Source organism: Mesoplodon densirostris, chromosome 7 (genome assembly GCF_025265405.1).
Source record: "Mesoplodon densirostris isolate mMesDen1 chromosome 7, mMesDen1 primary haplotype, whole genome shotgun sequence".
Taxonomy (NCBI): domain Eukaryota; kingdom Metazoa; phylum Chordata; class Mammalia; order Artiodactyla; family Ziphiidae; genus Mesoplodon; species Mesoplodon densirostris.
In genome coordinates this window covers 16,197,855-16,222,060 of record NC_082667.1, presented here as the reverse complement: position 1 = coordinate 16,222,060, position 24,206 = coordinate 16,197,855, and the positions used below count along the sequence as shown (strand labels likewise).

The window sequence follows — 24,206 nt, the reverse complement described above, 5'->3', positions numbered from 1 at the left end:
ATTTACATTTTTAAATGATGAGGTCTGCTCATCAAATATTCAGGCCACCATTTCCATTTCTAAGAGGACAGTAAGTGAGTACTCTCCACCCAAAGTGGAGCCAATGACACCCAGCTGTTTGCTCAGCATTGGTGCTGGGAGCCACGGAACTGTGGATGAGCAAAAGGCGCGGCTTCCAAATGAACAACAAAAGCTTCCACTTCTAGAGCTTTCCGTGGCAGCACAGTCCCATCCATGTTCACAGGACCTGCAAGATCGCACGTTCGTTGAGGCCCAGAGGGGCCAAGGCCACGGAGGTAGCGAGTCGGGGAGACACTTCCACCCGGCCATTCTGATGCCTTTGGCCACTCTGCAAGCTGCCTCTGAGAGAAGCCCCGGAGGCCGGCGGGTGGCAAGTAACTTGTTCTACGTCACATGGTTAGTTAGCAGCAGAGCAAGTTCCAGACCCTGAGCCCCCAGTTCCCACTGCAACACTCTTTTCTCGTGGGTTTCCTAATTCTGGAGAGCTCCATCGTTTGCCCCACAAGCTTCGGGACATCTTGGTCACCCTCTAAGCCCAGATGCTGGAACTACCTGCCCGGGTTCAAATGCCAGCCTAATAGCTGTGTGACTCAGGGCAAGTTAATTTACTTCTCTGTGCCTCGGTTTCCTCATCTGTAAAATGAGCATACTGACTGTACCCACTTCATAGATTATTGTGAATTAAAGGTTAATAGATACAGAGCATTTAGAACGGTGCCTGACACATAGCAAGCACTCTGTAAGTGTTAACTCTGATCACCACCATAGCCACCCTGCGCCCCTCCCCAGGGATGCAGAAGCCATGACTGGCTCAGATCCACCCAAACTGCACACCAGACTCCCTGCCCCTTCTAACTGCTATTGGGCCTCAGCAGAGAAGAGAAGAGGCCTTCCAGGCACAGCAGACTAATCCAAGGGCACATCCTTGGCTTGTAATGTGCTCTGCATGGGTCATCTGTCATCCACTAGAGCCTCAGAGAGGGGCCAAGCCTGCAGCAGGCAGGCTGCCCAGGGCTGCCCAGACGCTACTGGCCCATTAGATGAACAAGGTGGGGCTTTCTGCCCCATTCTACAGATGGAGAAACCAAGGCCCAGAGAAGTTTTATTTTTTATTATTAGTTATTATTTTGTCAAAAGGAAATAGAAATTCTCTCCTGGGGCTCTGTAAGATCCAAATACTCGCTTATCCCTGCGGCTTCCTGGTGGGACTGCCGGCATCCTTCCTGGCCTGTAAATCACTGATGTTTGGTGGCATTGGTGAACAGGCTTCTGTGGAAGGATGAAGCACTCCCTTTGTCTGAGCCCGGTTCCTGTCTCTGTCTAAGCCCAGCCCTTTCCCTACCCCCACCCCTGCCCACATCTTTCTTTAGGGCTCCTAGGAGCAGCTGGGATGATTTTTTATGGGGAGGAAAGAAAACAGGTCTCTCTGACTCCTGCCTGTTCGTCTACTCAGGCCCCGGCCCCGGATCTTCCTTTTGATTCATTTCCTCTCAGGATCTTCTCAAGCCAGGCAGGACTCTCAGTCACGGTCTCTCTGCTTTTCCATTGTTCTTCCTCCTTAACTCAAGCTCCAAATACCTGTAGTCATTCCTCTTATGGCAAGGGGTTGTGGCCTCCCTAATTCGGGCCAGGTGACTAGAATGAATTGCAGTTACCCTGGTAAGACCCAGTGTCTCTAATATTTACTACCAAGCAAATGTAAGTGGGGCAGTGCGCCCTGTGGGCGTAAGGCTCGGGGCGGGGCTTGGTTCTGCTCTGGGGACAGTTCCTGGTCCCTGGGGAGTCGAGGGAGCCTGCCATGTGGTGGAGGATGCTCTGAGAAGGAGAGGACAGCCTCACCAGTCTGCTCACAGCACAGGAAAACTCCTTTCTGGAGAGGGAGGATGCGGTTGCCTCTGCGTGGGGGAACTCCGGGATCATCCAAGTTTGAGACGCCCCCATCCCCCATGCTGCACCAGGGCATCACTCAGGCAGGAGGGATGTGAGCCAGGGCCAGTCCCCTCGCTAAACACTGACAGGCTGAGATCCAAGGAGGCTCATTGCAGACAGGAGAAGACAAAGTGAAATCCATGGGACATTGATAGCACCTGGTGTAGTTCAAAGAGCTGTGAAATCAGCAGCATACACCTGGGTTGAAGCCCAGCTCCAACGGGAGCTGTGTCATCTCAGGCAAGCTCCTTACCTTCTCTGGGCCCTATTCCCCATAAAATACTATAGTCATCTCTGCTCTGCTTGCCTTGCTGGATGGCTATGAGGATCAAGCAAGTGCATAAAAACAGGAGGGCTTTGGGAGCTGTAAAGCAGAGTATTGATGTCAGGAGTTGCATTGTGATTAATGTAAAGCAGGAGGGAATTTGGTTAGATGCCAGGAAGAACTTCCCTACTTCAGGAGGAGACATCAGAATGAGGTTATGGGGATTGTTCTCCTTCCTGAAGATCTTTAAGAATAAGATCAGGGCTTCCCAGGTGGCGCAGTGGTTGAGAATCTACCTGCCAATTTAGGGGACACGGGTTCGAGCCCTGGTCTGGGAGGATCCCACATGCCGCGGAGCAACTAGGCCCGTGAGCCACAACTACTGAGCCTGCACATCTGGAGCCTGTGCTCCGCAACAAGAGAGGCCGCGACAGTGAGAGGCCCGCGCACCGCGATGAAGAGTGGCCCCTGCTTGCCGCAACTAGAGAAAGCCCTCGCACAGAAACGAAGACCCAACACAGCAAAAATAAATAAATTAATTAATAAACTCCTACCCCCAACATCTTCTTTAAAAAAAAAAAAAAAAAAGTAAGATCAGATCAGTTTGGCCGTTTAAAATAGTCTTGAGGTTGGCAGAGGCATTTGCCAAATGACTTTGGATGTCTTTTCTGTCTTTCTCCTGACACTATAGTCAGTTCAATCAGGCAGAAAGCGACCAGAGGCCACATCTGTGTGTGTGTGTGTGCCTGTGTAAGTACCTATGTGTGTACCTATATCTGTCTGGATGTCTGTACGAGTGTCTGTGTATTATACGTTTGTCTATGCATGTGTCTGTGTGTCTGCAAGGCTGTGTCTACATTGTTGTCCATGTGCCCATGTCTTGTGTGTAGAGCAAGTTGCTGAAGCCAAAAAACCTCAAGGCAACTCATCATTATTACTAAGTAGTTGGAAGGATTTCCTTTTGCCGCCCTATCCATCTTGGGAGGATGTGGACAAAGCACCAGGGTGAAAAAGGATTTTAAATTTGATCTTTATTTATTTGTTGTTGTTTTTGTTATACAACTTTCTAAATTTGGGCTAAGAACTAGATGAAGAATACCCTCTCTGGAGTGTCCTGCTGAGGCTGGAATACAGGCTTCCCCACTTCCCTGTGATCTTGGTGTCTGACTTCCCTTCTCGAGGCCTCAGTTTCCACATCTGTAAAATGGGGGTGCCTCCCTCACAGGGTAGTGGTGAAGATTAAGTGAATTAGAGCCTGTAAAGCCCTTAGCACAGTGCCTGGCCCTTAGAAAGGACTTCATACATGCCCGCTGTTACAGGTATTAGCTATCAGCGATGTTTCTGGCCTGGCTCCTGATAGATGTAGCTAAAAGAGCACTAGCTGTGGAGCCACCCGGCCTTAGATTCAAGTTTGCCACTCAGCAGCTGTGTGGCCTTGGGCAAGTCACTTCACCTCTCTGATCCCGGTTCTCAGCTGTAAATTGGGAACAATAGTATGCCTGCCTCATAGGATTATAGTGAGGCTCAAAGGAGAGAATGTAAGACCTTAGCATAGTGTCCGCTGCACTGTAGGCACTTAAGAAAAACAGTCCACCTGCAACAGAGATTTCCCTGGACCCTCTCCCCTCCCAATACCCCCGCAGTGGGATTCCGTGTCTCACCCACTGCCTGGGTTCCTGTTTTATCCTTTCAGACACTAAGCACAGCAACAGAAGCCAGGAGCCCTAGGCACCCTTCTCTGATGGGGCTCGTGGGGGAGGGGGCTGCTCTGGCAGGAGCTGCCCGGGCTCCCCGCCCCCTTACCCCGGTTCAGACCTGTGCCCTTTCCCACCCAGTTCCCAGGGCCCCTTAATACCCGCGAAGCCATTAAATATTTAAATTGGGCTGGGTGGCAGCCAGGTTGCCCCAGCAACAGCCCTGCATATTTTGGGATGGATTACCAAGTCTTTCAAAGGGTCTCCTGCTGCTCCAGCCCTAAGAAGGATGAACCGTGGGAAGCAAGAGCGAGTGGGAGGGAGGGCTGGGGGCTTCTGCTCCCCACCGGGGCTTATAGATGCAGTCACCGTGGGAAACAGCCAGAGGACTCGAGGGTCAGAGAAAGGGCAGGCTTCTCCCCAGTTTTCAAGAGTCTGGACTTGAATCCAGGACTTGTGCCTGCCAGCCTGTTCTCTTCACCTGCTTCCGTCTTGTGGGCCTGTTGTCTGGATTGGGGTCTGAACCCCAGTTCTTCTCTCACCAGCTGGGCCACTGGGGGAAACTTGCTCAACTTCCCTAGGCCTCCGTGTACTCCCGGGTAACTTGGGGATAAGTCACCCATTTCAGATGATGTTGGAACGGTGCTCAGCATGGCTCCTGGCCCACGCAAAGCAGGAGCAGTTATTATATTGATAATATTCCATCCAGTACCCACTGTGTGCCCTGAGGGGACTCAGAGGAAGTGGGAGACACAGCCCTGGCCACCAAAGGCTTATATCTGGTGGAGAAGGTCTGCCAGCAGTGGTAAGTGCTGAGGATACATCCAGTGTTCCCTGTCCCTGTCCCCTCCAATCCTGGTGTGAGTATACAGTGGCTGCAGCCGCTGAATCCACACTCACCTTTCCCAGGGGCCTGGCGTTGCCTGGGATGCGTTTTGAGGCCGGCCCCCAGCATGTGGCAGGGAGCACCCAGGCTAGGAGTCTGGACTGTGCCGTCCAGCCCTGACTCTGCTGTGTGCCCTTGACTCTGCTGCAAGTCCCTTCCCCTCTGGACGCCAGTCTCCTTGGCTGCAGGATGAGGGTGACTCTGAGTCACTTTCTCGGGCAGCCTCCCTTTCCAGCCAGCACAGATGCACCAGCAAACCATAACGATGGCCTATTCCCCCCTCCACTTCATCCTGTGAGTGCCCCCTTAGGAAGTAAGCCCGAGGGGACGAGGACAGTCCTGCAAATTCCTTCTGATCTCCACCTGGACTCTGCTCTTTAGTTCACAAAGCACCTCCTTTCCTATATTTTATTCCATCTCAAACCCCTGGGGGAAACAGAAAAGACTGCTGACTCTCTCCCCAGCCCCAGGCTCTCTCCAGAGGCAGGAGGGTTTCCAGAGAATTAAAATCTCCACTCCAGACACTCCAGACATGCGCTGGCTGGTGCCAGCAGGAGGCCAGTGGTGTGGAATCATTGTCCAGTTTTCTCCCCTTGGAGGGAAGGCGGAAGACAGGAGGCTGGGAGGAGGCCCTAAGCCACATGCTGGATGCTGGGTCATGTCGGAGAACCTGGGCTCTGGCTGCTCAGGGTGATGGGGGAGGGACGCTGGGCATCTGACTGGCAGACAGCCATTGGCTGGTTTCATGGTTACCCTCCTAGATTTGGGGACCACGATTTTCAGCCTGCTTGGAGCCCTGACCTTCCAGATAGACCTCAGGGGGGTTCTCACCTTGAGGTCTTTGAACCTGACAGTGTAGACTGCCCCCCCCCAGGGATGGATCAGAAGGAAAGACCGACGAGTAGGCCGCTCCTTGAGGCCACAGAATCCAAATCTCAGGGCTGGAACCTGGAAGTTCGAGGGCTTAACAAACTCCCCAGGGGCTTCTCAGACTGGCTGGCTCCCTGGCCTCCACTTCCACCCAAGCTGGCTATTTCTGCCCTGAGCAGGAAGGTGGCCACGTGTGGCTATGGTCAGTTTAGGATTCTGACACCCTTCCTCTTCCCTGCCCCTATGGTCCCCTTTGCTCTTGCTGTAAACTTTCTGCCCCTCTGCTGGGGGTGGGGGCTGAGGGGAAAGGACATCTTCTGTCTGGGGAGGGATGGAGATTGTGAGTGACAAATGGATTGATGAGTCACAGATGGGGTGGGGCGTTACTGTCAGGGATGAACTATGTCTAAGGCAGGAGTGCCTATCCCAGGGTCCATGGATGACATGGAACTCGAGGAATTGGTGAACTTGGGGGAGAGGATTATATCTTTGCTTTCACTAACATTTAACTGAAATTGAGCATTTCCTCCAACTATGATGACAGGCAACAAGCCATAGCTCCATTAGCTGTACTTGTAATGTTGCCACCAATATATAGAAGCAGATACTTTCATATCACCCCAAAACTGTTGCAGATTTCAATAGTTATCAACTCTATCACTAGATCTTGAATTTAATGGGTTGATAAAGAAATATTTGCATGTTACAAATGTTTTTTAAATATTCCCATAACCATATTTTGATATAATTGGTTTAATCCTATGTATTTTATTTTATGTAGGGTTGGGGGAAAAGTGAAGAGACCCTTGCTAAGAGCTCAGCTCTGGGATCAGGCCAGGGGACCCCTGCAGCCTGGCTGAGTGACCTGAGGCAGGCCGCTCACCGTCTCTGTGCCTGGTTCAATCACAGGTCAGTGGGGAGAAGACCCACGTCCTAGGATTCTTGTGAGGATCCGTATGCTGTTAGTTCAAGGCCAGGTATACAGTAAGAGATAACTAGTTGCAGGCTCTGGTTAGCATAAAGACTAACAAAAGCTTCCAGGAGGCACCCAGGAGAATAAAGAGACAGACTCAGCCAGGTGAAGCAGAGGTGTTGCCAGAAGTCACCGCTTCTTGTGCCAGGCTGGGCGGAGAAACCCCGTCGGGGGGAGGGCTGCCTGGAGGCTGGGGACACAGTGACACTTCCCAGCACAGGAGGAGCCACAGAGACGGTCCACTGGCAGGTCCCCCAGGGCTGTGGGTTCCCCCCAAAGGCCAAGGCTGCTCACTAAATGGGGAATGAATGAAAGAACATAAAAGTGAATGAAGTGTTTTCTGATATAAATTGCCACAGAATAACGGTTGGCTGGGAGGGAGCTTGTTCTTTGCTGATCCAGAGAGGCCGTGGGGTGGACACTCTCTGGATCCCATGGAAGCAGCCAGGTTGCCCACCAGCTTTTGGTGGAAGATGCAGAGCCTTCCCAGAGGCCTTTGCAAATGGGCCATCTCAGTGCAAAGGCAGGAGGATGGAGCCATGGACCCATCCCAGGAAGTGTCAGGGATGAGCGCCTTCTGTGGCTTGAGTTCAGTCCAGGTCATTGGGGCAGGGGGCAAGGATTGTGGGGACCAGCAGCCCAGAGTCCCCAGGGCCACACCTCTGCAGAATGGCCAGGGCAGAAGGATGGGAATCCTGCTTTGTCCCAGCAATTTCTCCAACCTTGGGCCAGGGATTTCATCTCTCTGAGCCTCAGTTTCCTCATGTATAAAACAAGAGTGCCTATCTCCTGGGGTGGTTGGGAGGATTCGATAAAATAATGTGTGTAAAATGCTTTCAGAAGTTAAAATAAATGAAGATGTTCGTCTTAGGGGGCTGCCTTGAGTGGTGGGAAGAGCAGTGGGCTTAAAGTCAGGAATTCCTGGTTCTGGCGCTGCTGTGTGACTTTGGGCCAGACCCTTCCACTCTCTGGCCCTCAGCATCCCCCAGTGTGAAAAAAGAGAGTTGGAGTCAGCCCTCACTAAGGCTTCCTTCTTTGAAGATTCTCTGATGACAGAGGAGAGGGCTTGCGGCAGGAACACGCAGTGCCCAGACCTGGTTCTGCTCACAGACTAGAGACTGTGCTTTGCCAGACGCTGCAGCCACTCTGCTTACAGTGTGGAGGCCGGGGAAGGCTGTCATTTAGGATCCGCTACATCCACCACAGGCTCTGCCCCCAGGAGCCTAATTAGATGTTATCCCCCATCAGCTGTGTCCATGTCCCCGTGTCCGTGCTATCACCAGGCACGTCAGGATTTCGGGCCAATTGCTGGTTTATGAGACTGTGTATCTTGGGATGAGGCCCAGCAGGCACTGCCAGCAAGCAAATAAGTTCTCCCCCCCCTCAGCTTGGAACCTGATGACAAGAATCATCGTTATTCTGACAAGCCTCAGCCCCAAGTCCTGATGAAGGAACACCTGCGTCTTAGAGTCAGGCAAACCTGGGTCAGTTCTGGCTCTGGGGCCTTTCTAGCCCCTTGGAGCCTTAGTTTCCTCTTCTGTAAAAGGGAATGATGGTTATTTATCTATTGATAATTTGCAGATCTCTTTGGAGGATCATTATAGGTAAATGCCCATAACACAATGCCTTGCAGTATTCACTGAGGCTCAGTAAATGTCGGTCCCTGCCCTGTCCTCCACACACAGGCCCCCCAGCTTCTAGGCTCCCCCTGCAGTCAGCACTTGTTTCCCTACCTGCCCGGCATGCCCTTGGTTGATGTGGCTGTTCACACTCCTCTTTGAGTACCAGGTTATTAATTCTCAGTAGGCTCTAGTGAGTCCTTGAGGGATGGAAGCCGCTGGTCTCTGTGCCTTGGACCCAGCCCAGTGCTGGCACTAGCAGGTGCCTGGCGTGCACAGGAAGGAAGGAACTGGATGTACAGCCGCTCAAGTGCTTTTTCCTGCACCATCTGTCAATCCACGCAATGACCCTGGGAGTTAGATCTGAGAATGCCCATCTCACAGATGGAGAGATGGAGGCTCAGGTGGTGAGGAAGCTGGCCCACGTCTTACAGCTTGTTGGGGGCAGAGCCGGTACTGGTTGGGACCCAGGTGAGGCTGCTCCCCTGGGACCCCCTGAGGCTCTACCCTGCACCACAGCGCCCTCACCTGGCCAGAGTGCAGACAAGATGTTTCTCGGCTCCCTCCAGCCCAGATCTACATTTGCTTCCTCCGATGGGGGCTTCTCCATCGTCCCTGTCCACCTGCCTTCTTTTCTCTCTCTCCAGAAAGCATGCCCGGGGCCTGGGGGCGGTGAAAGTAAAAGGAGTGATTTATGAACTGAGCTGTTCTTCTTAATCAGAGAACCCCTCCTGGGCCTGCTCTATGCAGATGGGACTGAGCCGCCATCTGGGGCAGTGGGAGAGACAAGATTAATAAAGCTGTCTGGCCCAGGCAGGGGCCTGCAGAAGAGAATGCAGCAGTGCTGCGTGACCTCACACCGTCTCTGCCCCTCTCTGGGCCTCAGGGCTCCCATCTGTCAAGGGATGGCAGGATGGGGTCATCCCCCAAAGGCCTCCAGCTGGCAGGGGGGAGGATGCTAGCCAGCTCCCTGGGACGCTGTCTGGTTGCCTGATTCAGGGCAAAGCAGCACTGGGTTGGAAACTTTGGAGACCGAGGCATAGCAATCCCTCTTTCTGGCATCCTCTCTCTTGTGCCATGTCCATGGATCAATGTCTTATCAGGTGCTCTGGTTTGGAGTCTAGCAGACTTAGGCCTGATTCATGGCCAGGTGGTCTTACTAACCATATGAATGAATCCAGGCCAGTTAATTATAATCACTGAGCCTCAGTTTCCTCATCTGTAAAATGGGATAATAATGATACCTACCTCCTAGGTGAAGATTAAATAAGAGGATGCAGGAGAAATGCTTAGCAGAGTCTGGTACATGGTAAATGCTCAATACTACTAGTTATTATTAGGCTCAATTATCACAAAATTGGAGCAACTAATTTGACTTTGGAGCCATTTAAAGGAAAGATTTTTTTTTTTTTTTTGCGGTAAGCGGGCCTCTCACTGCTGTGGCCTCTCCTGTTGCGGAGCACAGGCTCCGGACGCGCAGGCTCAGCGGCCATGGCTCACGGGCCCAGCCGCTCCGCGGCCTGTGGGATCTTCCCGGACCGGGGCACGAACCCGTGTCCCCTGCATCAGCAGGCGGACTCTCAACCACTGCGCCACCAGGGAAGCCCTAAAGGAAAGATATTTATATCCATCCTGACCAAGCCAGATGTCCATGGTCTGCCCCACACCCACCTCCACTGATAACCAGTGAACATGGTTTGGGCATCCACCTATTTTCAATATATGAGGATGCTGATAATAATAACTCCCCATGGGAACAGTGTTTCCAAGTGTTTTCCAAGTGTTTTCACATCATATCACTTCACTTCATGAATTCTTACAACCACCTTTGGCTTCAAAATTGAGAATCACAGTTTTCAGAGGAGAACCTAGCGTCTCAGGGAGAGTAGTGACTTTCTGAAGGTCTCCAGGGTGCTGGCCAAGGCAGGTGCCATCCCAGGCTGTGCAGAAGCAGTGGTGATGGCTGAGCAGGCAGGCATCTCCCAGGCCATCCTTTCCCAGCTTCCCCTTAGTGCAGATCTTCACTGGGTCAGAAAACAATCAGGGAGGGGGCATCCTGGTGGAGAGGAGGTGAGGAGACGCTGGAGATTCACACGGAGTTCAGCACCTCCTCCCCGCCCCTGAGTGAACCTTCTGCATCACCCAGGCCTCTCATCCCAGCCTCAGTGTCCAGAGGAAGGTGGTTTGTGTCACATTCAAGACGACCACCAGCCTGAGATGCTGGGCAGAGAATGGTGCTTTTGGGGCACCAGGGCTGGGATGGGGCAGGGGAAAAACAGGGGTAAGAGAAAACTATGACCCCCTCCCTGCTTCCCTGAGCCCTGGGGCTGGGTGTGGGGTGCACCTCCTGAACTAGACATTGGGGCTTCCATTCCTTAGGCCACAGAAACCTGAGCTCTAGGAAGGACCCTGAGATGGCTTCATCTTGCCCTGTGAGCCATCCCTGGATAGAGTTCCAGCCCAGAGCTCCTTGGGCCTTGCCTAGACCCCGGGGGCTTTTCCCCCGAGATGTCTACCCAGGTGGCAGCGTCCTGCCTGGTAGTGACAGTGTCCTCCCTTCCCCACACCCCCGGGATCAATTTCAGGGGATCTGTCACTGTTCAGATGGGGCTGGGTTTCTGCCCTCTTCCCCCCTCCTGGCCCCCAACACAGTTTTTCTAACATCTTGCCTGGAGTTTTAGAAAGAGCCTCGAATCTCAGGAGGATGCAACAGCTTTGCCACAATTAAGCCTCAGTTTCCTTCCATAAAATGGGGCAATAGTCCACCTTGCAGATCTGTCTTGAGGCTTCACCATAATCATGTGAGTGAATGCAGCCCTTTCCATGAAAGCTAGTTTTTTTTTTTTTTTTTTTTTTTTTTTTTTTTGCGGTATGCGGGCCTCTCACTGTTGTGGCCTCTCCCGTTGCGGAGCACAGGCTCCGGATGCGCAGGCTCAGCGGCCATGGCTCACGGGCCCAGCCGCTCCGCGGCATATGGGATCCTCCCAGACCGGGGCACGAACCCGTATCCCCTGCATCGGCAGGCGGACTCTCAACCACTTGCGCCACCAGGGAGGCCCCATGAAAGCTAGTTTTGATTCTGACTGCTGGGTGTGGATTCTTGGTCCATCACTTACTAGCTGTGTGATGCTGGACAAGTCACTTCCTTCTCCAGGTCTCGGTTTCCCCATTGTAAAATGGACGTGATGGTATGAGATCTACTTCCTAGGGTTGTTCTTGGCATTTAATGAGCTCATGCATGTAAGCATATAGCCCAAAGCCATACAGCAGATACCGAGGCAGGCAGTTGAAGAACTTGCCAGGTGTGTATGTTTAGGCTAAACAGGAGTGGGGTACCAGTTCCTGGGGCCTCAGAGAGCTCTCAGGAGGGCCCCTTCTCCTGCCTTTCCCCACCTCTGCCCATCCCCACCTCTACACTCCCTCAAAACTTACTCCCCTGCACCATCCCCTTCCCGGTGAAAACTCCCTAACTGCCCCCAGTGGAGTTACATCAGTGGAGAGTTTGCCCTCCTTCCTGTGGGTCCCCAGCCCTATTGTCATCCCTTCCCTTGCCTCCCCCAATCTCCTACCCCGACTGCCACCCAAGTGTTGAGTTCCTGCTTGTTTGTATCTCCTTTTCCTAACACAGCACCCAGCGCACAGTAGGAGTTGCTGAGCAGATGGGTGGATGGATGGAGGGAGGGATGGATGGAGGGATGGAGGGATGGAGGGAGGGAGGGAGGGATGGAGGGAGGGAGGGAGAGGAATCTTTCACCTACCGCCCCTCATCCCCACCACTGCTGAGAATGGGAAGAAATCTGAACAGGTGCCCAAGATGCAGAAATTCCCCCTTCCTGCCCATGGGAAGGCCCACTGCAGCCCAAGCTCCCCCAGACCTCAGATTTTCCCTGGAAATGTCCTCTAGCCCAGTGTTTGAGCAGGAGCCGGCTACGGAATTCCCCACACATGTGACAGAACAGGAGTCTCCATCTGGGCCCGTTTGACTGCTGAAATCACACCCTCATTCCCACTGCTGGGAGCTGGCAGTGGAAATGAGGAAAGGAGCCTTCTGGCAAATCCTTAGGCAAAGCCTCAGGAACCCTTTCCAGCATCAAATTTCTCTCCCCTGGGAGTCAGAGTTTCTGGGGAGGGTGTTTGATTTATGGCGCTCTGCCAGCACTCTCTGTGCTGAGGCATCAGTGCAGATGCCCAGGTGGCATCCAGGGGGCATCCAGTTGTATGGGCCACCACACCCACCCTCTTCTCCCAGTTCATCAGCCACATGCAGTAGCGTGTCAGCAGAGCTGAAGCCTGTGCCAGAAACCACAAGTCTCTTGAAGATGTGGTTCCCCATGCGGCCCCAGCAAGGGCACCCGGGAGCTGCCATCTGGGCAGAAGGCGGGCATGGAGTGCGGGCCTCCCCAGCTGGAGTGCCCCAGGTGCTGAGAGCTTTTCATTAGCGCTAACGGGCCCAGATCAGCAAGGCACTGGCCCAGAACGTGTGTGTCCGAAGGGGGGTCGGGTGTTCATAAGCAGCTCCTTATCGGCTTCCTAGAATAATTGAATATTTTCGCTTACAGGACAAGCTGGGCCAATAAAGGAAATATACAGGAACCCCTCTGACCAAGAGACTGTCCCGCTGACATCAGAACTGCCCAGGTGACAGGTCAGCAATTGCTCTCCCTTCCCCGTCCCTGTGCACCCCTGTGCCATCCCCTGATACCACCCTGTCTCCCCAGCAGAAGTTTCTCAGTCTGTCTGTCTGTCCCTTCCCGTATCTCTTCTTCTGTCTCTCTTTCCCGGTCTCTCTCCTTCAGTCTTTCTCCATCTTTCCCTCTCTTTCTGACTTTGTCTGTTTCTCTGATTTGCTGAGTCTCTACTGTTCTGTGTCTGTTTTCTCTTTTCCCACTCTTCCTGCATTTATTAATTCATTCAGACATAGGAATGGAGGACCCACCTGTGCCAGTCACTGCTCTGGACACTAAGAATATGGCAGTGAACAAAGCAAGTCCATGCCTTTCTAAGCATACATTCTAACAAGGGAAGGTGTGTGCTACCAAAATAAATAAGTCAAATATTGAGTGTGGAGAGTAGCCTGGGCTTCAAGAAACAGGGCTCCAGGCCCAGATCCCTCACTAAATGGTTTTGTAACTTGGCCACTCTCCCCTTCCCTTTCACAGCCTTGGTTTTCCCATTTCCACGGTGAGGGTGTTGGGCCAGATCAGTGCTGCCTTCCCTTTCCAATGGCCAAGAACTTCTTCCATTGAAATGCTGGTGACATAAGTTATACAAGGGCTGGATTCTACATCAGGGCTTACACAAACAGTAGTGTCACGTCAAAGTTCCCCTTAAAGCCCTTAAACACCGGGCTTTCTTATACACGAAACAGTCAGTGGCATCTGGGGTCACGCTGAATGATAAAGCACCCATCTGTAAGCACCAAGCTTCAGAGGCCAGGGGCGGGGGGGTGGGGGGGGCGGGTGCTGTGAAGGGCACAGGTGTCTTGAGACCATGAGAGCCATGGCAACAAGTCCACGGCTGCCACCCAGGCTCACCCTGGGGCAGGCGCCCACATGGAAGGACAGCTGGACCCACAGCACCTGAACTGCTTTCCCTGCGCCTGTGGGATCTGAATTCACACGAGGGCAAGTTTGCCTGTGATGCTGACCCCTGCATTTCATCTCTCTGGGCCTCAAGATTTAAAAGGATTTTATCGGTCACACAGCACTGCCTTTACCAAGTCATCTTTTACGAAGTGTATCTTTCTCCCTAGTTCATGTACTGCCGGGTCATCCGTACGTAGCAGTTAGAACGTCTGAACAACATGACAAATAGGGTTCCCACCCTGGAGTGATTTAATGGCTCCAAAACCCAAGACACTTGCCCCTTGAGCCAGCTGGTGGGGAGGGGATGATTTCTGAGGTGTTACTTGAAATCCTGAAAATGGCTTTAGGAGATTGCTAGCCTCGGGGAACCCAGTATGAAAGCCACTGACCACACTCCTCCTCCCTGAGCAGAAATCCTCCGGATCAGAGTCCTCCCCTCTCAGGGTCTGAGAGAGCAGGGCAAGGAGGGAAGGGGAGGAACCGCCGTGTGTCAGGCCTGGCGTGAGCCCTACATACATTATTTATCATTTAATCCTCAGTCCTCTGATTTCCTGAGCAGGTCAGCATTCCTGGCCCCATTCTGCAGACACGAAAGCAAAGGCCCAGGGAGCTTACGTGATTTGTCCACTGGCCCCGGGGCTAGAAGGTGGTGGAGCCCGGACCCGTGTGACCCTGAAGCCCCACCGTCACTGCCACCCTCCCCTCCGGGACCCAGTGGGCTCCGTGGAATGGGGAAACCTCAGTGGGTCTTTCACCCCTGGCCCCAGGGAGGGCATGGCCTTTCCATTTAGCAGAGACCCGCCCCCTCCGTCTCCTTCATAAGTGCCTTTCGAACATCTTTTTTGAGGAACAGCCAAGCCTTTGTACCTCCATGGGCTGCAGTTTCTTCTCAATCCGCCTTGCAGAGACTATGTTCTACTCTCTTTAGAAGTAAATTAGGGCACTGCGTGGTGATGGGCCAAGGCTCCGTGGGTGGGTGGAGCTAACACCCAGATCCAGGCAGCGATTGGAGGTGCCATGTGTCTGTCACTTTTGTCTGGTCAATTGGCCGTGGAGGTGTGTCCCCATTTTCAGGAGCCCCTGTGGCTGGTGGAGCTGGCAGTTGGTGGTCTTTTGGTTTTAGCCTGGCCGTGGGCGATGACGCAGGAGGCCGTCTCTCTGGCCACTGGGAAATAAAATGGCATAAGAGGTGTGAAGACGGGCCTGAATTTTGGAGGAAAATGGATGAATGGGGCGAGGGAATTAGCATTCATTGAAAATGATGATTAAGAGTTGTGGCTCCAGATTAAGACAGACATGGGTTCAAATCCTGGTTCAGGCACTTCTATGCTGTGTGACCTAAGACAAGTGATTCCATCTCTCTGAAGCTCAGTTCCCTCACCTGAAAAAAGGGAAATGACATAACCTACATCCAGGAGCCTTACGAGGATGCAATGAGATTGTGCATGTTCCTTGGCACATAGTAAGAACTCAAGGGCAGCCAGCTGCTACTCGCTGTTGCTGTATCATCTACCATGCACCAAGCTCCGTTCTCAGTATTTTCCATACATTCTGAGAAAGGCATTATTTTTTTATACTAATTTTAAAGAAAAGGAAACTCGGATGTATGCAGTTCAAGAAGTTGCCCCAGGCCACCAGCTAAGCAACTGGGATGTGATCCTCTGTCAGGCTCCAAAGCCCTCTGTCCACCCTGCCCTGGAGCTGACGCCCAGGCTTCCCTGTCTCCATTCACCCTCCAGCTCACTTCATCTCTTTTTCTACCTGCTTCACCTTTGAGGTTGTCAGAGGCTCTTTCCAGGACACACATCCCCTTTTATTGCACTCATCTGGGAGCCCAGCACTCCATAAGCCACCCATTAGATGTAATCTCTAATGAATGTGGTACATAATAAATACAGGTAGCCCGTTTATGAGCTGCCTTATTTATTATGCCCCTTAAATGCCAGAGAGCCAGAGAGCCAGCTGAAGCCAGATCAGACCCTGGAGAACAGCTTTGCCTGGGTAGGCAGAGGAGGGGGCCCCAGAGCCTGGCCCCCCTGCAGACTTCTCAGCATCTCACTGGGGCCACCCCTCCTGCCCTCTAAAAGCCCACTCAAGTCAGAGCCTGATGGCAGGAACTGACAGCCCATCAAACTCCATCTCCGTCATTTTGCAGATGAAGACACTGAGGCCAGAGAGAGGAAGTGACTTGCAGAGCTGGAGGTTGGGGCTCCAGACTCTCAGTCCAGTGCTCCTTCTGCCCTGCTGTCTGCCTGAACAGTAGTCCCTGGACCAGGTGGAGCACAGGATCTGAAGTGAGCTGAGGGGCATGCTTACAAGCTCCAGGATGTTGGGCACCTTCACCTCCCTGAGGCTCAGTGTCCTCATCTGTAAAATGGGCACAGTGCTTCCTGCCTCATGCGGTTGTTGAAAGATTCAGGACAGTCACTTCATGGAGCTGGAGTGTGGCTGGCAAAGAGTCGGTACTCAATGAATGTTCTCTCCTGTCCTCTTCCCCCTTTCCAAGGACGACAGGGTCTCAGCAGATGTATGGAGTTGCATCAGCCAAGTGCCCAAGGGAGAGGGGGTCAGCATGCAGTGCCTAGGGTGCAAGTCTTTGTCCTGGGGTCCTGATCTCATGGGCAATGATAGCCCAGTGAGTCACCTATGACTGTAAAGTTAGGTGTGTTCCTAGTAAGAGCTGGTCACCCCACTCTGAGCCAGGTGCCGTGGAGAGCCCTGACATAGGATGTCTCATTTAATCCTCACAACACGCCACGATGCAGGTCCTAAATGCCTACTTTCAGATGAAGAAACTGTGGCCCAAGGTGTTAAGTCACTTACCAAAGACACAGAGGTAGAGAGGTGTGACGCGCCAGGATTGGAGCCCAGGTATGTCTGACTTCAGAGCCCATGCTTGGAACTGCCATGTTTAGATGCAGGTTAGTTGCTGCTCCTAGAAGGTCAGAGATGGAGGAGATAGTGGAGGACTGGTGGCTTGGTGTGGGGACCTGTTCTGGAGGAAGAGAGCCTGGGCTTGGGCATGATGCAAGAGACAAGGATGACCCACCGTCAGGGATAATGGTTTAACAACTGGTGGGCGTGGCGTGGACCAAGGGATGCTAGCTAAGCAGGCCCGCCATACCCATGGGTCCCCACTGAATCTCAGCCCTCCACTGGCTGCTGGGAGGGTGGGGCCTGGAACAAGGGAAGGGGTAGGTCCTCCTGGGTCTGCCCATCCTCTCCCCAGGGCTGTCAGGAAGAAAGTGTAGAAATATTGAACATTGTTTATTGAATATGACCGTGACTTGGGCACCTTGAGGGATGACTTTCGATAGCAGATGCCGTCTGCTTCCCCCGGGCGTGGGGGAGGGCTACATCTTGTTTTCAAGCCCCAGTGCCTGGCATCCAGTCGTTGCACAATAAATGTTTGTTGAGGGCTTCCCTGGTGGCGCAGTGGTTGAGGGTCCGCCTGCCGATGCAGGGGACACGGGTTCGTGCCCCGGTCCGGGAAGATCCCACATGCCGCAGAACGGCTGGGCCCGTGAGCCATGGCCGCTGAGCCTGCGCGTCCGGAGCCTGTGCTCTGCAGCGGGAGAGGCCACAACAGTGAGAGGTCCACGTACCGAAGAAAAAAAAAAAGTTTGTTGAATAGAGTTGTATTCAGTGACCCGCTACCATGGGCATACTCTTAGGTAGGGACGGGAAGACTCCAGGGGGAGGTGGGATGCTGTAGGTCTCACGATAGAGGTAGTCAGGATGGGGGAGCATCTGGGGGCTCTTTCCCTGCAACACCCCTCCTCAGTGGACAGGTCCTCCGAGTCGGAGGGTATGTGGGGTGGTAGGTAGTTTGTCGGGCCTGGGTTCTGATCCTGCTCTAGGACCTTAGCAAGTCCCTCAAGGCCCTGAGCCTTAGTGTCTCATCTACCAAATAGGAGGCTCATGTCTGCAATCAAGTAACATCATGATGTCACACCTCTGAGCACCTGCCACACTGAGTACCTGCTAAGCATATTTCTGCATTATTTCAGTTAATCCTCCCAGCACTGCTGGGGAGGAAGCTTCTGTTTTTAATCTCCATTTTCAAGTTGGAGAGAGCAAGACTCAGAGAGGTGGAGTAATTTGCCTAAGACCACACAGCAAATGAACAGTAGAGACAGGGCTTGAACCCTGGCAGGCTAGCTCTCAAGTTCTCACTCCTAACTCTGGCCTCATAGGGCAAAGCACCAGCCCTGTGATAAGGAGGTTGTTATCAGCTGCCCTCTTCCCCCATCGGCTACAAGGGCAGGCTGGCCACTGGGACACCCCAAGGAGGAGGAGAGGAGGGAGGGGGCAGGAGATCTTTTTGGATGGGGTCCCCCAGTGGGAAGACTGAGAGGGCCTTGCTGTTTTGCAGGGGGAGCACCATGGAAGGCGACTGTCTGAGCTGCATGAAGTATCTGATGTTTGTGTTCAATTTCTTCATATTTGTAAGTATTCCTGGAACATTCCCGGCATCTTCCCAGGCCTCTGTGGGGTGGGCGGGACTGACTGCTGCTTGAAAGTCACATGGGGCTGAGTCCCAGGAACAGGAACAGGGATCAGTGCTAGAAGCAGCTCTACCTGCCCAGCTGGGGGCTCACGGCGGGGAGGCCCCCAGCAGTGCCCACCCCACTCCTAGAGCCCACCATCACAGGAGAGATGTTTTGCACAGCCCCTGGGGTGATGCTTCAGCTACTCTAAAAAAGAAAAGATAGGGGCCTTAGTCCTGGCTACTATCTTGAAATCTAACCCCTGGTAGGGAGTTGGTGGGGGGAAGGAGGATGGGGGCGATCAGAGGGCAGCAGGGAGCCCCACCCAGCCCTGACCCCCCAGAGCAGTTATGGACATCAGAGGTGGATGGGCGGAGCTGACGGAGGCACCTGATGAAATCTGAAACCTCTCTGGGACCAAGAGACCTGGGTTCAAAGCCCAGCTCTGTGATCTGAAACACATTTCACCCCTCTGAACCTCAGTATCTTCATGCTTTAATCTCCTCCCTCAACAGGTTTTTTGCAAATGAAGCAAGATTAGTTTAGGAAGTGCCTGGAATGTGTCAGCTCCATCCCCATCCAACCTATGGATTCTATGCGTGAAAGGACAGAGGCCCTGGGGGCTCAGGTGGCCAGCCCAGCGCCCTGTAGCACAGCCCACCTGCTCTGCTCAGACCCATGGCCTCTCCCAGGAGCAGAGCCACGCTCATCGCGTGACCCCACCTCAACCTTTGACCTTAGTGCAGCCAAGACCTGGATGAGTAAACATCTACTGATGTCCCCCAGGGCAGGGTCACTAGGAAAGAGAGGCCTCTTCTGGTCAAGACTGACTCTGTCGGTCTGTCTGTCACCATCTATTTTTTGCACATTTCAGCAACTCTCCTGGATTCCCTCCCCTGCCCCTAATCCTGAAGAGCAGGGAGCCCCACAGACTTGAATTCTAGACCCAACTTCCAAGCTGGGTGGCCCTGGGCAGCCCCAGTGTCCCTAGGTGAAATGGGGCTGAGTCATCCTGGGCCGCCCAGTTCATGCCTGAGCCCCGCCCTTGAAGCAGAACTCAGCACACAATTATTAAACCCCCAAACCTCCAACAGCTATGAGGAGGTTTCCCTGGAGGTTTGTGGGGAGACCAAGGAGAAAGGCGTCGCACAGCAGACGGCGAAAATGTAGATTCTGTCGTTGGCTGTCCCTGGGTCCCTCAGGCCTCTCTGCCTCCCCCCTCCCACCACCGCACCTGAAAATATCGCCTCTTGCCCCAAACCATCCAGCTCTTCCCCCAGCTTACAGACCCCTCAGCCAAGCCAAGCTATCATTCCTCAGGTCCTCCCACGACACGGGGATTTCAAACACTTCCCAACCTTTAAAATCAGATGATGCCAAATGGTTTCTCCTGCAACAGGTCTGTTTCCAATACTGATCTGTGCCCAAGACCAGTGGAACGGATGTTTATTGAACCCTGCTAAGCACCTTCATGTCCGTTCTGTCCTTTCTTCTTATTCGGGGCCACCTTGGGAGGTGGGAAACAGTATCTTCTTTTAACCATGGGGAAGCCAAGGTTCAGAGAGGTTAAGCCACTTACCCAAGGTCACACAGCTAATAAGTGGCACAGCCCTTTCTCTGGACTAAGCTGCCTCTCTCCAAAGATAAGTCAGGCATGGAGATGAGGGCCATGGAGATGAAGACATAAAAAGAATGTGATGTGAGAGTGGTGACCCCAACCCAACTGAGAGCTCCTGTTGAGGACAAAGAGGATGGCTTTTGTCTGTGTTTTCCCAGCATAGGTGTCAGAGCATGTTCATGGATTTGGCGAGGGTCCTTGGGGCTGGAGTCAGGGAGGCCTGGGGTTCAGCCCTGGCTCTGCCGTGAACTTGCTGTGTGACCTTCGGTAAGTTCGTTGGTCCCCTCTGGGGCTCAGTGTGGAATCAGAAGGTTGGAGTGAATGACCTCATTACCCAGCAGCTCTAACATTTAAGGAGAATATAAAAGTGGCGGATAAACTCTACAGGACTTGGTTCTCAGCGGCCCGAGGGGGGCGCGTGGGTCAGAGACTGGATCTGGAGGTTGCGTGACACACCGCAGGTCAGGGTAAGTAGGGAAATTCAGAGCAGAGGAAAACACTGCCAGGACATTGACTCGAGCAGCAAATGGAGTTTGAGCCCAGTCCACCGGGCACTCAGCGCCTCCGCCCCAGGGCCTCGCTCAGGGAAATGGCGTGTGTGTGTGGAGTGTCTAACCTCCGTGTCTGCCTGTTTCTTCTCCCCTCTCCTGACTGGCCCTGGGGAGCAGCTAGGGGGGGCCTGCCTGCTGGGCATCGGCATCTGGGTCATGGTGGACCCCACCGGCTTCCGGGAGATCGTGGCCGCCAACCCCCTGCTCATCACGGGCGCCTACATCCTCTTGGCCATGGGGGGCCTGCTTTTTCTGCTCGGCTTCCTGGGCTGCTGCGGGGCTGTCCGGGAGAACAAGTGTCTGCTGCTGTTGGTGAGTACACCATCCTCCACCCCACCCATGGGTGCCCCGGGCTGGGCGTTGGGGGCCCTGTGTCCACACTACGGGGGACTCACACTGAGGTCTGAGCCAAGTAGGCCATCCTCAAGGAGCGGGAGGACCACCAGCCCTTCCTACATGCATCTGCATTTGGACCCGTGCCTGCCGTGTGGGTGAGCTGCTCCCAGGTGGACAGTGGCCTTGGCCTCCAGGTCTGAACAGCCAGGCTTCTCCAAGGCAGGGTCAGCTGAGAACGTTGACTCGTGATGCTTTCTACTTGCTTGTAAGACCTCGAATATATAACTCTGTGGTAAAAGAGCTAAGGTAGGGCTTCCCTGGTGGCGCAGTGGTTGAGAGTCCGCCTGCCAATGCAGGGGACACGGGTCCGTGCCCCTGTCTGGGAAGATCCCACATGCCGCAGAGCGACTGGTCCCGTGAGCCATGGCCGCTGAGCCTGCGCGTCCGGAGCCTGTGCTCCGCAACGGGAGAGGCCACAACAGTGAGAGGCCCACGTACCGCAAAAAAAAAAATAAATAAATAAACAAATAAATAAATTTAAAAAAAAGAGCTAAGATAGCTATCAGATAAATCATTCAGCTTTCGCATTTCCACTTCTAGAATGGAAATGATATGCCCTCTGAAGGGCCTTTATTCATTAAATAAACAGTCCTTGACCCGCTATCACAGGCCACATAGTTCACTAGGTGCTATAGATGCATCAGGGGCTGAGTGGCCGTCGCCTCCCGGTGGACAGGCTGGTGAGAGGCAGGCGAGCCCACGAGGATGATCTAGGCAGGCCTGAGCTTGTGTGTGCGCTCTGCTCTGTCTTGTAACTAATGATGTGACTCTGGTCTAGTTTCTTAACCTCTCTGAGCTTTAGTGTCTTCTCGTTAGGTGAGGGGCGAACCAGCTCAGCTATAGGTTGGTGCCAAACAAGACAAGCGGTGGATGTCCTGTTTCTCTGGTCTTCTGTGTTCTCATGGGCTGTGGCCCTTTGGGCCTCTGCTTACTTCCCCGGCCTTGGTGATGGGGCTTCCTCTCCTACAAGGTCCTGTGCCCCCCGGGGGCTAGGAAAACCGGGTAGAGCGCAGTCCTGCTGGAGGGTAGGTTAAAAACGGCCCAGCTTAGAAGTGTGTGCCTGGAAGGACCAGCTTGCAGACGCTCCTCATGGGTGAGCAGCTGCATGGGTCGGGGGTTAAGTGATAGGGAGGCGTTGGATGGTCAGTGACGTGGGCTTGCAAGGCGTCTGTCCACTCCTGCTGATGAGCCTGCACCAGTGGCTTTGGGAGGCAGAGATCTGGTACAAATGCCTCCTCCCCAGATTAGAACAGACTGTGCACTCCCCATTCGTGTCACAGAGAGAAAGGGAAATCAGCTGTGATGTGTGTGACACAGGCACCCTGGGTCCCTCTGGCCTTGGGCAGCAGGGTAAGCAACGCAAACTTTCCTTCTGGAGAGAAACAAAGAAGCCCGAGGGCGCCCCCTGGTGGAGAGCTCTGTACAGTGTCCGACGGTGCAGGGAAAAGTCCGGGCTTGGGGAGCTGAGGACTTTGCAAGAAGCTGAGTATGGGTCCCAGGACACACCAGAGCTCCCTTCCTACATCCCTCCTCTGCCCACCCTGCATCTCAGCCCCCAGGGCTCATCCAACGTTAATGGGCTCATCCCTGAAGCCAAGACAGGAAGCCGGGCTGGGGCTCTGGGCCAGGAGCAGGCTGCAGGCCTCGCAAGCCCTCTCGAGCTAAGTGGCTCCCTCAGAGCCTGCCAGCTGGACAAGACATCGCTCTCCCAGTGCTTAGGGGAGAAGGCTGAGACCCCGGGGTAGGAGGAGGTTTGCCCCAAGTCCCCTGAGAGAGAGTTAAGTCCCGGCTGTGGCCGGTGTGCCCACCGAACCTTGAAGTCACCCCTTCCCATCCCCTCTTCTGCCTCCTTCCTCCCTTTTGTCTCTTCAGTCTCATTATGTCTGTTTCTCCCTTTCTTTGCTCGCTCTTTCTCTGCCTCTGTCTTCCTGTCTCTCTATCTCTGCCCTTCTCTTGATCTCTTGGCTTCTGTGCCTGCTGCCTTTCCTTCGCCTTCTCCTGGACCACGCCCCCTCCCCCGCCTGCCTCTGCCCCCCTCCCTGCCTCTGTCTTTCTTTACTTCCCCTGCTTCCTTTCCCCCTTCTCCTCTCCTCCCCTCTCTCCCCTTCCCCTCCCCTCCCCTCTCTCTCTCAGAACCCTAACACACACAACCCTGAGGTCACAGTGCAGGTCAGAGCCAGGGGAGTCTTGGACTCAGGTCTGTTGTCTCTCAGACCAGGGCTGATCCAGAGGCTCCTAACCTGGAATGGACTCAAGTGGTCCAAAACTCACCCCAAATTATGTGCAAAATATGTCAGGGCCTCCATGTGTGTGCCTGTACCTATGTGTTGTATGTGTGTGTGGTACGCATGCTTGTGTGTTTCTAGGGCCACTACAGCTTCTGGAAGGTTTTCGGAAAGATGCGTGAAGAATAGAAAGAACTGCTTTCTCTTCCAACCTGGACTCAGCTGTGTGGTGGTTCCAGCTGAAGAGGGGCCCCAGGTCTCACCCCTCCCGGCTACTGCATCCTTTTAAGAAGCCGCCTCCTTGCCCTTCCGGGAAAGAGGGAAGACTTATCTTGAGAGAAGCCAAGAGAGAGTGACTTTAGTCACCTCTGGAACTGTGGCTTAAAGGCTTGCAGAGAGAGGAGGCCTGGGGATAGGAGTTAGCTGGGCACCCCTCTGCCTCGCTCTGAGGCTAAACCCCAAGGGGTGCCAGTGACCCTTAGCCTTGGGGACAATGAGTCTAATGTCGGCTAACGATCAACTCTTCTAAAAACACATTTTCCAAACACTCCTGTTGATCAATTTTACAGCATTTTCACGTACCATGGAACAATTTCAGCCTATTGGTGAGATTGTGTGGCATCCCCCTTTTCCTAGTTGCTTACCTATAACTAGTTCGAGGAATGTTTTTAACCCATGTTTTGAAAGATTCACATTTTTAAAATATTTTATAACCAAGACCTGCTAAATTGGAAAAGAGAACAGCAAAAAGAGATGAGTGTAATTTAAAAGTGATAAATGAGCTGAATTGTTCATGAAGTATGTAAATTTGGTAAATATTATTAGAAATGAGAACTAAAAGCTGACATGCTGTAGGCAGATGGCTTAGAAAAGTCTGGAAATGCTCACAAGTAGGCAAAGTAGCAGGTTTTACCCCTTGATTAATTTTCTGAGCCTAAGCAAAGTGTGATAAATTTAATGTTTGGAATTACTGGCAAATGTGTCCTTAGGCAAATGGGATGAGATCAGATTAACTCAAGGCAAACAAACCCTGGGAAAGGCCCTGGTTAGGGGAAGCGCCAGGAAGCATCAGCCCTGTGGCCAG

At 53.3% G+C, this 24,206-nt stretch overlaps 1 protein-coding gene across 5 annotated transcripts in view; it reads left to right on the top strand.

The window, feature by feature from the left end:
* TSPAN18 (tetraspanin 18) overlaps window positions 1-24,206 on the top strand; it is a 187,860-nt gene that overhangs the window by 148,340 nt on the left and 15,314 nt on the right. For 3 of the 5 annotated variants that reach the window (XM_060105395.1, XM_060105392.1, XM_060105393.1), the window contains 3 exons: window positions 12,817-12,902; window positions 18,218-18,290; window positions 20,619-20,813. In XM_060105395.1, coding sequence (XP_059961378.1) covers window positions 18,228-18,290; window positions 20,619-20,813 — 258 coding nt within the window. In that variant the 5' untranslated portion in view covers window positions 12,817-12,902; window positions 18,218-18,227. Of the gene's footprint in view, window positions 1-6,446; window positions 6,575-12,816; window positions 12,903-18,217; window positions 18,291-20,618; window positions 20,814-24,206 lie in introns of all 5 variants that reach the window. The other 2 variants (XM_060105394.1, XM_060105396.1) reach the window with 2 other exon arrangements.